At 47.6% G+C, this 14,009-nt stretch overlaps 2 protein-coding genes across 2 annotated transcripts in view; one reads left to right on the top strand and one right to left on the bottom strand.

Moving 5' to 3' along the window:
- Positions 1 to 418, top strand: part of MNX1 (motor neuron and pancreas homeobox 1) — a 5,247-nt gene extending 4,829 nt beyond the window's left edge. Inside the window, 2 exon segments of the mRNA XM_032783872.1 lie at positions 83 to 272; positions 275 to 418. Of these exon segments, the coding sequence (XP_032639763.1) occupies positions 83 to 272; positions 275 to 418 (334 nt within the window).
- The window catches only part of NOM1 (nucleolar protein with MIF4G domain 1), a 368,675-nt gene that overhangs the window by 314,250 nt on the left and 40,416 nt on the right, over positions 1 to 14,009 (bottom strand). The window lies entirely within an intron of this gene.

Below are 14,009 nucleotides of genomic sequence, written 5' to 3'. Positions count from 1 at the left end.
TCTCTGCCCCGCAGGTAAGATCTGGTTCTCCCGCAGAACAGGGCGCGCCCCCTCCTTCCTAATTTTTCTCTTGATTTTATATTATTATGTGGTCCAATCGAAAAGCGGAAGTTAAAAAGCCAAGGAGCAGGGCGGCGCAGGAGGCCGAGAATCAGAAGCAACGGGGCTGGGCGGCGAGGACAAAGGTTGACGCGGAGTGCTGCTGCGGCCCGAGAAGAGCGGCCGGCCGCCGGTCTGGGGAGCTCAGGGTACAGCGACCCGAGGGAGAAGAGGAAGTGTCTATGCCTGCCCCTACAACTCCTCAGACTGCTCCGAGGGTGACGGGAGGAGAACACAGCCCCGCAGCAGGCAGCCGCCCCCGGCCAGGGCCCCAGTGAGCGACAGGGGGCTCCCTTCTCCTTGTTGCGGCTGCTGCTGAGCTTCCGGTCCCAGACCTTTTTAGCCATATCCAGGACTGCCTACCCCCACCCAGCCACCTTTCCAGACAGGACCCTCTGGCCCCCCCACCACCCTTCTTCCGACCAGATTCTTGCTGTCCCAACCCCACCCAGCCATTACCAGACCAGACCCCTCTTGCTCCAACCCCACCCCAGCCACCTTCTGGACAGACCCCTCTGCCCACCCTCACCCCAGCCACCTCCAGACAGACGAACTCCTCTGCCCACCCCTGCCCCAACCACCCCACACACCTCTGTCCATCCCATCGTTAAACCCCTTCCCCAGACAACCCACCCTTCTCCTCGGACCCCCCCCCCTTTCCTCCATCATTCCCTACTCGGACCCTAGTGACACATATCTGCCTACTGCCCATGCCACCATCAGCATATACTCCTCTGCCCCATCCCTACACATCTGCTTTTGCTCCATCTCTGCAGCCTTTGGCGTCAGTGAAATGAATCCCGAATGCATCCATCTTCCTGCACAGGAGAAAGAACAGCTAATCTTATACCAGTACCTTTTATTTCTACTTTGGAAATATTCGGTCTTTAGCTGCATAAGCCCAGATCCATCATTGCTCTTTGGTGTCAGCATTTCAGCTGTCATGTAACAAACAAACAGAGAGACCAAACAGGTAATATTAGAGGTGAGCAGCTTTGGTAAGGTTTGGCTTTTTTTTTTTTTAAAGGCACATTGACAAAAGAATTCTTCTTCCTACACATGGTAGAGAAGATTTACAGTTCACCACAGTGTTAAGAGACATTTAAAAAACTTGAATCCTACCCATGGAAACCCTATTCTTTTGCTGAGTATTGGAAATGTTTTGTGCTTATTATATATCTGGAAAACTGTTTGTCATGAACGTTAAAACTGCTGGAAATCTCAAGACTGTACTGTCTTTATTTTTGTATATTGTATTTATAAAACGGGGTACCTCTACTTATGCATGCTAAATTATTATCCAGCTTCTCCATCGTCCATGATGGTATGTAAAATAAACATTTTGTACTTGAGCATTATGTACAATTTTTTGTAGAGTAATAGGATTGGCTACCAGGGTCTGGAGTTTATACCGCGCCCGAAATCATATCATTTGTCACTTTATTATACACGTAAATGTGTATATTTCATGGAAAAAATTGGAAGGAAATGATGTCTCTGAATCCATACACTACCTGATAGGGGCTGGAGGAAGGACCCTGGATGTATAGGTAAATAAATCGACTAGGCGTTGTATAATTTCCTGTGAAAGAGTTTTTTTGCCAGATTGTTTCCCAAACTTAATTTAATTCGATCTAAATAATCTAAAGTTTATTTCTGTATGTGTGTTCTACTAGGTCAGCAGTTCCCAAAACATCGAGAGGTTTCCTCATAATACACCTAACAGTACATTTATGAGGATAATTTATATTGGAAAAAAAACTATTTTCTTCCTCGTTTTTGCCTGTTGAGCCAGATCCAGATCTCGGTGTAAATCTGGAATAACTCCATTAAAATCTGGAGCGGAATACTGGGTTTAGCTGCCATGAGAAACTGCTCCAATTTGTTTTTTATTAAGCAGAAAATAAGAGGATAGGGATTCATGCAAGGCGACTGCTGCTGTGTTTTAAATAGAGTGGCTTTCTGATCTCTCCCTAGCTGCATTGTGAATCCAACTCTGTTTCTGATTGCTTGTTGCTAAATACTCTTCCCTTTTGATTTAGATTCCTCCCTGCCATGCAATTCAGCCGATCTGGCCTGGCCCTAAGGCCAGCTGGTAATAGCTTTCTCGGATCTGTGCAAATGTACAGCCGAGCAAACATTAGAAGAGAGTCAAACTGCGGAAACATTTCACAGGAGAGCTGCAAGGGCTGTGGATTAATAAACCTCTGCAATGTGTCTCATCAATCAGCAAGCTGCAGAAGCGGCGAGCATGTGCCCTACACATGGAAGAAGGAATCCTAGCTGGGGACAGAGAGGACCGAGCCACGATCTGCATATGCGGAGTAGCTTTTCGCCCAAGTGTGCTTAGCAGGAGACATGCACCCTCCGGAGCAAATCCGCAGCAGGATCCTTGCTACCCTAAACTGGGGGAATTTATGCACCTACTGCTCAACGCAGCTGTTGCATATTTAAAAAACGGGAACACAGGCAGGGCTGTCAAACGCGGTGAACAAAACACGCTGTTTTCATGGTCGCGTTTAAAACTTATTCCCTCTGGGACATGCATCATTTACGCCAATGGACTAAAGAGGCGAGCTCTTCATTGCTTCAATGGAAACACTATTTATACTGGCTAGTTAACACACACCTGCATTCCAAGCACTGTTTCCATTGCAGAAATAAGGATGTTTAAACAGACTTTAAAATGATCAACACTGAATATAGGGTGAGATGGAGAACAACCGTCCTTTGATCAACATCTATCATTTTGCTATGGAGCCATTTTGCTTTATCTTACCCTTCCCTCCCTTCACTATTTTAAATGCAAACATCTAACTCAAATCCTGGCTCATATCTTATTTGCTCCAGCCCATACACAGCACACAGCGCCACTTCCTTGCCTGAATGACTCTCCTCTCCTGGAGTATTGCCACGTGCTGTGCAACCCCAAAGTGTGGGAATGCTAGCTAAAAGTCCGAGCAGGATTCAAGTACCCCTTCCATTGCGAACTGCCCCCAGGGAAAAGGAAGCAATTAGGTTATTAGTGTTCAAGTGGGAAAAATTAAAAACCAACCGTCTGAAAGCCATGGCGCAGGAAGGAAGCTGGAAAGCCGTGCTCATTTACAGGCATTGCACTAATTCATGGAAAGTTGTTGTTAGCCCCCGCAAGCGAAGTGGAAAGGAATGAAATGACCTACGGAGACAGCCCCTTTCAGAAGATTGCAGGATGGAACCCATTCCCACTCCATTGTCTTTAACTACTGAATAATGAAAAAGCTAGAACGTTATTCGCTAGTTAAGCTGCCCACGTCTAGCCCTGCTGTAATAATATTGGGAGCCTCCGGGCAGATTTCTGGTGGAGTCAGCAGAACTGTCGTCATTCAAACTCCTTAATAGCGGCGGATTTTCTCTCTCTCTAATAAATTGAATGGTCAATTCGCTCTTGTCACCGCGGCTCTTCCCCAAATCTATTATAGCAAATTTAAATATAATCACTGGCTCATTCCTAACTGGGGGCCACAGCTAACAATTCATTCCCACTAATGAATTACTGTGCGTGCTGCTCTCTTTTTCGTCTACCACCATCCCTCCCGGGCCGCTCAGAGATGCAAAAAGATACCAGCACCTGAGCGCCAGGATAGAGACCAGAGGAGCACAGGAAGGTACCTAACTACCCTAGACTAGATTCTACATTTCCCGCTAGGCCAAATCCTGCTTTCCCTCACTCTGCTTTACATCCGGTCCGGAGTAACTCCGAATTTTTACATTAGAGGACCGACGAAGAAAATACCTCTGGGGGAGTTTTGCTTACCCAGGATCAGAGTAGAGTAAAAGTAGCGTTATGAACCCTGCTTGCTTTTCTCCCCATAGGACTCCGACTGTGGTCTCGTTTACACTGGTGTAACTCCATTGATTTTAACGTAGTTACTCCCGGTTTACACCGCTCGGAATCAAGCCTCGTGATCTCAGTAAGGCAAGGAGGATTGGCTCACGAGGTCTTTGTTCTTTGCGTCCCTCTCCCTCCCCCCAAGAATGGGAAAGACAAAACAGGTCGTCTGGGAACCCGGAGCAGCGTTCATCCTATCAGCTGGTGCTGCTAAGGTGCGCAGTCCCTCCATTCTGAGGTTGCAGAACTCCTCAGCAAACATGACATCTTGGCAAGCTTGCTATTTTTTGCTTCTTCCCCAGAGACTCTCACCCTGACAGAGTTTTCAACTGTATCTGAATATGTAAATTCGGTCACAAAATTATTGCTCTTAGCTATATCCCCGGTTGCACGGAAGAATAATAGCCTGTAAAATATGGAGTGTCCCCATTCCCGCACACCTTTTTAAAAGTGATTTTTTACAAACCTGTGTTAACCTTTCAAATGAAAACAATATGGCCCATATAAATTACTTCTCTAAAGAGGTGGCCATACAAGGCGTGTGAAATACAGTCTGATGCATGGATGAGGTTGCTACTAATGATGATAAGAAAAACAGTTTTAGGTCACTGAGCTATTCAGGTGTTGCTAAGTCGAAATGTAATCTATAAAGCATATCGTTTATGTATTAGTTTGGCACTCCGGCACCCTCGCTGCGCTGGAGGAATATTAAGTAAGTATTACACTCTGCCATATATATCGCTTACTAAAGTAGAAATCTGTTCAATGCACAACCTCCTCACATACAAATATGGAAGTATTTTAATGGGTTCCAGCGTATAGAATATGACTTCAGTTTCCACATGTATTTTACACCTTTCTCTATGCTCCAGGCAGTGGGATTTACACAATTTATAGACACACTGGATGTAGGAATACATTTCTTAATTTTATATGCTCACTGTATCAATATTTGTGTGTGCGTGTATATATACACGCAGGCAAACACCCAGTCCATAAATCCGATATATGGCCAATTCTAATTTTACACCCCAGGAAGACTATGAGGGTTGTCCAAGGCATAAATTAGCAGTTGAATTTGTCTTTGTGTTTATATTACAAATACAAACTTTTCCAAAAGATACATAACAGAATAATCCCAAAGAATGAACAACCGATGAGATGTGAGTTTAGCGTATGAAAGTTTTCATCCCCATGAAGTTAATTTATAGTTAAATACGTGATAATTAAACAGGAAAATAAACCTGATTGAGGTAGAAATTTACTGTTTGCCTAAGAGGTGTGTGTCCAATTGTGTTTCAAGAGTATAAAAAATAGCCTAGCAGGCTACAGGCAGCTTATTCATGGACTATGTATCAAAGTCCTACCGGTGTATTGTGTCTTTCTCAATAAAACTAATCTCTTTAAAGCTCCAGCGTCTCACAAGAATACCTTCAGTGTTCCACACTACAAGGGCAAATATGTTTTTCAGATTCCGTTTTTATGGACGGATTAAAGTTTATTTTCCATAATAGGGCACCTAATAAAACCCATAAAGCTCTGTCAGACTTACAGCTGGTGGCCTCATTTAACACTTTCACTTCGTAAATCATTTTACAGCTTTCCAGGTGTTTCCAACACTGGAAGGGGGCGGGGGGGTTTGTGGTTAAATCTACCTAAAATATGTATGTAAAGGTTTTAGTGGGTGTGTGAATTTGCATTATCATTTGGAAGGGGTTCAGAGAATGTGTTGCTCCCAACAGGCGAGAAATGGCTTTTATTAAAGATTTCCCTGGCCTGGCTTCAGAGTAACAATCCTTATCCCCACGTGCGGTGTGATAAAAGCCTCGGAGCGATTAACAGTGAATCAATTAACAAATGCGCCACGCTCCACTAGCCTTGCCTGAAACGGGCCTACTGGACCAAGCAGCCGCCCAACAGGAGCCATCGGTGCCTAGCAAAGCAGCGGTGGCCCCAAATGAGGAAAGCGATCGGCCGCCTGGCCCGATGCTGATCTCCGCTAGCCCGAGGTGTCCGTCCGGCTGGCACGGGCAACTGCCCCCTGCTGCTGCGCTCCGGATTTGTGTACGGCGCAGGACAGCGCCCGGGGCCTTGGCAGTGAATTCCCGTCCCGCGGCGGATGCACACGGGGGAAGCGCTGGCTCCGAGCGGCTCTCGCAGGCAGGGACTGTGCAGCGCTGCCTGCCCCGAGGTGCGGGGTGAGTTAGTGGCTGGGGGGCTGCAGGCCGCGGCTGGTTTACCCAGCTGGACAGGAACAAAGGCCCTGCCCGCGGCGCCTTATCCCCGCATCCCCCACCGGCCGGGTCAGCGTGGGCACAGAGAAGGGTTCCCAGCTCCCCCCTGCGAGTCGGGGGGGTCAGCCCGAGGGCTGGACACTGGCGGCAGCGGCCTGCGTGACCTCCTGGGGCGGCCCCCGTGCGGGGAAGCCAGGCCATAGGGCACAGCCGCCCCTGCGCTTCCTTTGCCTGGCTCTCCTCGGGGTATTATTTTGACTTCGCAACTTAGCTGGAGTCTAGCCCCAGGCCCAGGCAGGCTCCAGCCCTGAGTCGCTGCAGAATGCGGGGAAGTTTGGCTCCAGGGTCTCGGTTTGGCGGTGCAGGGCCAGCTGGCAAGTTCACACTTCCCCAAAGCCTGCAGTTTCCCCACTGGGCTTGTGATTCAGGCCCACCTCTTGCTAGAGCTACAATCCTGCGGTGCGCGGGGGTGGAGAGGTGCAGACACACCTGGGCTCTAGTCCTACCCCTCTCTAGTTTTAATTTCGTTATTCAATCAGTCACCATCTAAGACAGGCTAGGCAACACAACTCTTAAAATGTCCATGGCTGTACCTGAGAGGCCCTGAGTATGAACAAAGACCTTTCACGACATTTTATTTGAAACAACACTGTTTAGGCATGGATGTCATTAACCAGCAATTTCATACAAATTAAGTGCTATAACAAAAAAGTGAAAATAGGATCCATATGTTCTAGGTAACCCTGCTAAAAGTCTTCCAGTGGGAAACCATATAAAATCTATACCATCCTACCATGAAACCTACATGAACACAGTACTTTATCAATTAAAGGAATATGGATTATTTATGAAGTTTCAATTTTTATACTCAGCCAAGACTGTAACAGTTGCTATCTCTTGTTTTCACCTAGTTCTCAAAAAGGCACTTGAATAGATTTAATCTTTTTCTTTTATAACCCTTTCCCTTTAAGCTTAAGGGATCACAACATAGGCTCCATTCCTGCATTTGGATTTGTGCAGGCTCTTGCACCCAAGTGGAGTCCATTGAAGGACCACTTCCTTTAATTCAGTTGCAGGACTGGGGCCTTACTACGTGGAGGGGCTATGGGTTAGATCATAGGTTCTCAATGTGGGGGTTAGTGTGACACTCAGTGAGTCACAGTCACCCTGCCCTTTCCATATTGTTAAATGGGGGAGGTGAAGTAGATCCCTCGTAGATGGGAATGGGCTACCGGGGGTCCTGGTATGTTAAAAGTTTGACTGGATGACGGAATAGGTCTTTCCCAACTCTGATTTCTATAACTGGATGATGAGACAACTCTGCAAACACGATGCTTGCAGTGTCATCACCCAACATTCACAGTAGCTATTATGAAATTAAAGATGTTAAATGTTTTGTTAAAACTCAAAGGAAAACCAAGTAAAAATGGAAACAAATCCATTTTTAATTCCTCAGTTGTGCATAGCTGTTGCTGCACATATGGTATCTCTTTGGACCACTTGGAATTCCAACAGTATTGTGTCACAGGCACAAGAACCAGTGCAAAGGATAATGTTTCAGCCTTCAGTCACAAGATTGTCTCTTTTAGAGTGGCTGGATTGTTCAGGGGCTTGGCAAGGGGATATGGAACCCTTCTCCTCTAGGTCATTGCCTTAGTTCCAGCTACAGCTGACAGTATAGGAATGTAGCCATTTGATACTTATTCGAAGGCTTATGTGAAATGAGCCTTGTGGTTTTAGTCTTGTTTTGTTTATTTTTAAAGCAAGTAGTGATATAGCAGATAGGTGCTATTTTATAAATGTTAATGAGTAATTACAGGGGAGGGGAGTGTGATAGCTCAGTGGTTTGAGCATTGGCCTTCTAAACCCAGGGTTGTGAGCTCAATCCTTGAGGGGGCCACTTAAGGATCTGGGGCAAAAATCAGTACTTGGTCCTGCTAGTGAAAGCAGGGGGCTGGATTTAATGACCTTTTGAGGTCCCTTCCGGTTCTAGGAGATTATAATTGGAGATATACCAAAACATAGTATTGTCCACCATTACTAACCTTCTCTCCTTGGCTTGGCTGTAGCAGCCTTTTCCCCACAATCCTCCTGTTCCTTGGCTGGTGTAGGGAGAGCTTCCTCTCCAGGGCCGTCTCCAGGCACCAGCTAAGGAAGCAGGTGCTTGGGGCAGCCAATACAAAGAGGCAGCACTCCATCCGCTTTTGGGGCAGCACATCCACGTCTTCAGTGGGAATTTGGCAGCGGGTCCCTCAGTCTCTCTCTTCCTTTTTGAACTGCTGTCGAAGTGCCACCAAAGAAGAAGAGAGGGAGTGAAGGACCTGCCGCCGAACTGCTGCTGAAGAGTGGAGCGGTGCAATTGAGCTGCCGCCCATCACCGTTTTTTGTTGCTTGGATCGGCAGAAAATCCTGGAGCCAGCTCTGTTCCAATCTCCTTTAACCCTGAAGCTCAGTGTTCCAAACTAGTCAGGGATTTATAGATGATTACATAGATAAGTATACCGATGGTGGAGCCCAGCATTCCACGTGTGTCCTTTGAAAGGGTGGGGGAAAGTATTGTAAATTGTGTGGGGGTATCGTCCTGCACAAAACTATTTTGAAAACAGCTGCCATTTGGCCCATTTCAAAGACAAAAAATACTGCTTTTCATAAGCGTGTGTGAGAGTCCCGGGGCTAAGTCATCTCTGGCAGGGTTGATTTAGGCACCCCTAGCCTAAGAGGGCTATCAGCTCAGTCCAACCATCTTTTCAGTTTGGTGGCAGAATTTCAACCTGACATTCCGGGGGACAAGAATCCCCACTAGCACATAATTGCTTTTAATCCTGCTGCTTGTACACTGTTACTATGAGAGTTTGAGCAAGTCATTTAACCTGTCTATCTTGGTTTCCACTTCTGCACAGTGGAGATAATACTTGTCCACCTATGTCTAGCACAGTTGCCAGCTTTCAGGTGATAATAAGCACCCTGACTTTCACAATAAGCCAAAAATCAAGCTAATCCAATTTCAAAAAAGGCCAAAACAAGCCAGTCCCTAAGAACCCCAACACTCTATGCAACTAGATCCCCCTTGCGTGCAGTCTAGGACTGTGGTGGGCCTGCTGTGCACCTCTGACTCCCCTTCCCTTGCCCATGCTTGCTGGGAGCCAATAAAAAGAAGCTACAAGCCAAAAAATTAGCCAACAAGCACCTCACAAGCCATTTAGGTCAATAACAAGCCCAATTTTTGCGTTTTTTTCCGCGGGTTTGGCATGTCTGATGTCTAGTGCTTTGAGAGCCTCAGATGAAGGCAATACAAGTACAAAATGGTGTTAATATTTAGTATATAGAATTGAAAATAGCTAGAACTGAATAATGTGTAGTGTAACAATGTAGATACATATTTTGGCAATTGAAAAATGCGTATTTTCACCTGTATCCATCTTTAAAGTCCCTATTCAGACACCGCTTAATGTGGTGGAGGTTTGAAAGCAAGGTCCATAACAGATCATTCAGACACTGATGATTAGAGAGGAAGGATGATTTTTCTGCTTAAGGTGCTGGCTTTCCAACACACTTCCAAGAACAGGGCCCCATTGTGCCAGGTGCTGTACAAACAGAATGGTAGACTGTCCCTGCTCCAGAGAGCTTACAATGTAAATAGTCAAGACAGACATGCACAGCTGGAGAAGGGGTAGAACACACAAGCAGAGTAAACCATGTGATGGCAGCAAATGGCACAGTTCCATGATATTGGGGGGGGAAGGGATGAGGGGTTTACTTAGAAGAGGATCAGCTAGAGAAAGCTGGAAGGTAGGAGCACAGATTGTGACAAGGCCATTTCTATATTATAGACCAGCTATTGATATCATCTGCTTTAGAAAACAAAGCTGGTTAGCAACCGAATAATTGAAAAAGCACCTAAAAGTTATTTTCCCAGTCTCCTAATGTTAGAATTGCTGAACGGATTTAAAATGCTGCAATTAACTTGTGGGCTAAGAATGTATAAATCAAGCTTTGGATTGGAGTGAATTTTTACAGCAGAGTGATGGGAAACTGTCTTGGAAAAGTTGATGGACCCCCATAGTATGAAAGGAGTGAAAAGGGTCCTATCTAATTATAGGTGAGCTGTAAAGCTAAATGTAAACCCAGGGAATGTGTGCTGTGACCAAACATCCTTTACTAACAAGGCTGTGGGGGGAACTGAGCAAAGACATAAGAAATCTTTTCAATATTAAAATCCCTTTTTCTCCATGAATTTCTCTATTTTGGTAAAGGTGTCCCAGAGCCAGGGGTTAAAGTGCAGGGGTGTAGAGTGGAGTGCAGCAGCTCCCCCTTCTCTGCTAAAAGCAGAGGGAAATCTCCCCTTTCCCTGCCTGGCTTGGGGTAAGCAGCCTTCCTTTAGAGCTCACCTCTTTGGCTAATGGAGGGAGACCTACCTTTCCTGTTTCAATGTAATTTCTTTAACCACTGCCCAGAATGCATCCTTCTGTGGCATCACTGATATTAGAAGCCTCTTGTAATCCTCCAACTGCTTTGGCATAAACTGAGAAATGCTAGAGCATCCTGTGGAAGGGAGTGTTGATTTTGTTGTTTGGTTGTGAAAATATCAATTTAATTCCCCACTCCCAAAACCCAGCTAATGAGGCATCCAGCAATGAAATCTTGGATTTAGGGCCATTTTCAACTTTCCTTTATTGTAACTCCTGATCTGCCTTTTCTATCAGGTCTGAGTAGAGTGATTGTATTTCCCAAAGGGAAAACGGGCCATCCAGTGGGGCTGGCCCCAGCCACTTGCCCAAGGCCCACCAGGGGGCTGGCCCTAGATGCTTGCTTGAGGGACCCCTCCCCCCCAGATTGTCACTGGTCACTCGAACCCTATTGGGCCTCTGCTCAAGGTTGTCACTGGTCACTCATACCCTGCCATGGCTCCCCCTCCCCCCCAAACAGCTGAGGCTGTCACTACGTATTGGTTGCTGAAACCCCACTGGCCTCCCCCTCAAGGTGGTCACTGGAACCATGCCGGACCCCCACGCACTGGAACTCTTCCTCCCCACCCTTCAGCCCAGTCTCCCCTCTGCATGGGGCTGGCATCTCCGCTCGCCTGCACGTTGCTCCGCACCCCACTTTTTTGGCAAAAGTGGGCATTTGTCCCATTTGCTCTTGGGAAGTTGATCTGTAGCGATCAGCTCCATCTGTGGTGGCCGAAATAAAGTGCATCTAGAAAGACAATATGAATGGATATAGATTTATAAACTGAAATGAGTAAATATAGGGAAAGAAAAATTCCAGTAAATCCTTTGGGGGAGTAATTTTTCTCCTGTGTGTGTTTGTTCAGCACCTAGCACAGTAGGAACCTAGTCATAATATAGATATGTAATAACAATAATTAAGTAGGAAAAGTCTAAATCTCTTCCAGGACTAACTCCTATACATGATAGTGTGTATGAATAATTACAGAACCTCAATTACAAACATCTCAGAAACAGAGGTTGTTCATAACTCCTGAACAACATGTTATGGTTGTTCTTTCAAAAGTTTAGAACTGAACTGTAAGCCAGTTGGTTCGGGCCTCGTCCCCCTCAGGTGCGGCGGGGAGCCAGGGCGCCTCCTTCTATGCAGCGGGACGGGTTCCACGTCGGTCCTGTACTCAAGGGTCGAGTAAATGAGGTCTATGGGCCCTGGCCCTTAGGGAGGGCGGGGCAACAAACAGTTCAGGCTCAGCTCCTGGTCACAGGGGCTGAGCATGCAAAGTCTAGAGGCCCTGGCCCTGAGGCAGGGCGGGGCACCAAACAGTTCAGGCTCTGGCCCTTTGGGGCAGGGCAGAGCGGTAACAAAGTCTAGGGGCCCTGGCCCTTGGGCAGGGCGGGGCACCAAACAGTTCAGGCTCTGGCCCTTTGGGGCAGGGCAGAGCGGTAGCCAAGTCTATAGGCCCTGGCCCTTAGGCAGGGCGGGGGCACCAAACAAACCGTAGCACAGCTCAGGGGTTCTGGGTGAAGGGGAATTCTGCCAGCCGGCTACGGGTGGCAGGGGGAACGCAGGCCCACCCACTCCTCTGCGTTCCAGCCTGGGGCCCTGGTAGGAGCGGTCACCATTAAGGCAGTCAGTGGGGATCCGGCCCGAAACACACTGACAGGGTGATCAGTAGGGCTCCCAACCAAAACACACTGACAAGGTGGTCAGTGGGGATCCTGGCCGATACACACGGCCATAGGCTCGGGGCCTTCTGCGGCCTGACTGTAGTCAGCCGCCCCCGGGCTACTTCCAACTTCCCCCTCCCCTGGTACCTGTCCTCCGTTGGCGTAGCCCGGTGGGTCCCAGACCATAGGTTCCTTGGAGAACTGGGGGTGAGCAGGCTCTGGCGGCTCCTCCGGCCACCGGGCAGTTCAGGCTGAAGGTCCTCAGGATACCCGGCAGGGGGCAGGTCCGGCCAGCGCTCCTCTGGATACCGGACCCAAGGTAGGTCCGGCCAGCGCTCCTCTGGATACCGGGCCCAAGGTAAGCTGGGCCGAGCAGGAGCTCAGGCCTCCACATCTGTGCTCTTCAGCATCCTGGGCTTAACTGAGCTCTGGGCCCTGGCTTTTATACTTCCTGTCCCGCCCCTTGACTTCTGGGGGGCGGGAACAGGTGGTACTGGCTCCGCCCATGGAGGTGCCTGCTTTGGCTCTTCCCCTTCAGGTGCAGCGGGGAGCCAGGGCGCCTCCTTACATGAACGTTGACTTAGTACAGCTTTGAAACTTTACTATACAGAAGAAAAGTGATGCTTTTAACCATCTTAAACAGAAACAGTTTTCTTACTTTGTCAAATCCTTTTTTAAACTTTCCCTTTATATTTTTAATAGTTTACACTTAACACAGTACTGTACTGTATTTGCCTCAGCTTGGCAGGGTCCCCCTTCAGTCTCCAGCCTCAGGAGTGAGCAGAAGGAGTCTGTCTTCTCCAGTGACTGCAGTCCAGCTGAGCTCCAGGATCTGCCCCTTATACTTCCTGTCCTGCCTCTTAACTTCTGATGGGAGGGGTGAGCACGGCCTGGCTCCACTCACCTGGGTTCAGGGAATGGTTCTTCCACCTCTGGCTAATGGGAGACCACTCCACCTCTCTACAATGCCCTAACTCCTGGACTGTAAAATCATTCTCTCCCTTTCTCTGGGCCAATGACAAGTATTTTATCCAAAGTGGAGGAGCTTCAACAGGAGACACTGAGGGAAACCCATGTCACGATATCTCATAGTATAATGGCTAGAACATTCTCCTGAGTTGTGGGAGACCCTTGTTCAAATCCCTTCTCACCCCTTCAGACAGAGAGGGGAATTGAACCTGGGTTTTCCACATCTCTGGGGAGTGCTAACCACTAGGCTAAAAGTTATAAGGTGGGCTGTGGCACCAACATCTTTCACTCTTCCAGCCAGATTTTGACTAGGATCCCATCTGGTGGTCTCTGAGTACCCCTACCCAATTGGGATCCATGGGTGAGATAGGCAGAGGAAAACCTACCTTTCCCCAATTTGTGGATTGCTCTGGGGCTTACAGGGAGATAAGCATCTGGATGCCTAGAGTGAGGCAGTAGTGCACATGCTCTGAGGCAGAAACATGGAAACCCGGGAAACTTTTATTACAAAAACGTAGACACTAAGAACGTGTCTACACTGCACCGCAGTTTGGACTACAGGGGTGTAAATTACAGCGTGTCCCAAAGTGTTGCATTGTAACTCCCCCCTGTGGACACTGCAGGCACAAACTAGAAGGTTCCTAGTTCACATTAACGTAGTTCTTTCTCTTCAACAGGACTACGTTAATGTGAACTAGGAATCCTTTTCGTTTGCGTACACAG

This window comes from Chelonoidis abingdonii, chromosome 2 (assembly GCF_003597395.2).
Source record: "Chelonoidis abingdonii isolate Lonesome George chromosome 2, CheloAbing_2.0, whole genome shotgun sequence".
Lineage (NCBI taxonomy): Eukaryota > Metazoa > Chordata > Testudines > Testudinidae > Chelonoidis > Chelonoidis abingdonii.
Note: the sequence above shows the minus strand (reverse complement) of the source record. Positions and strands in the feature narration are given on the sequence as shown.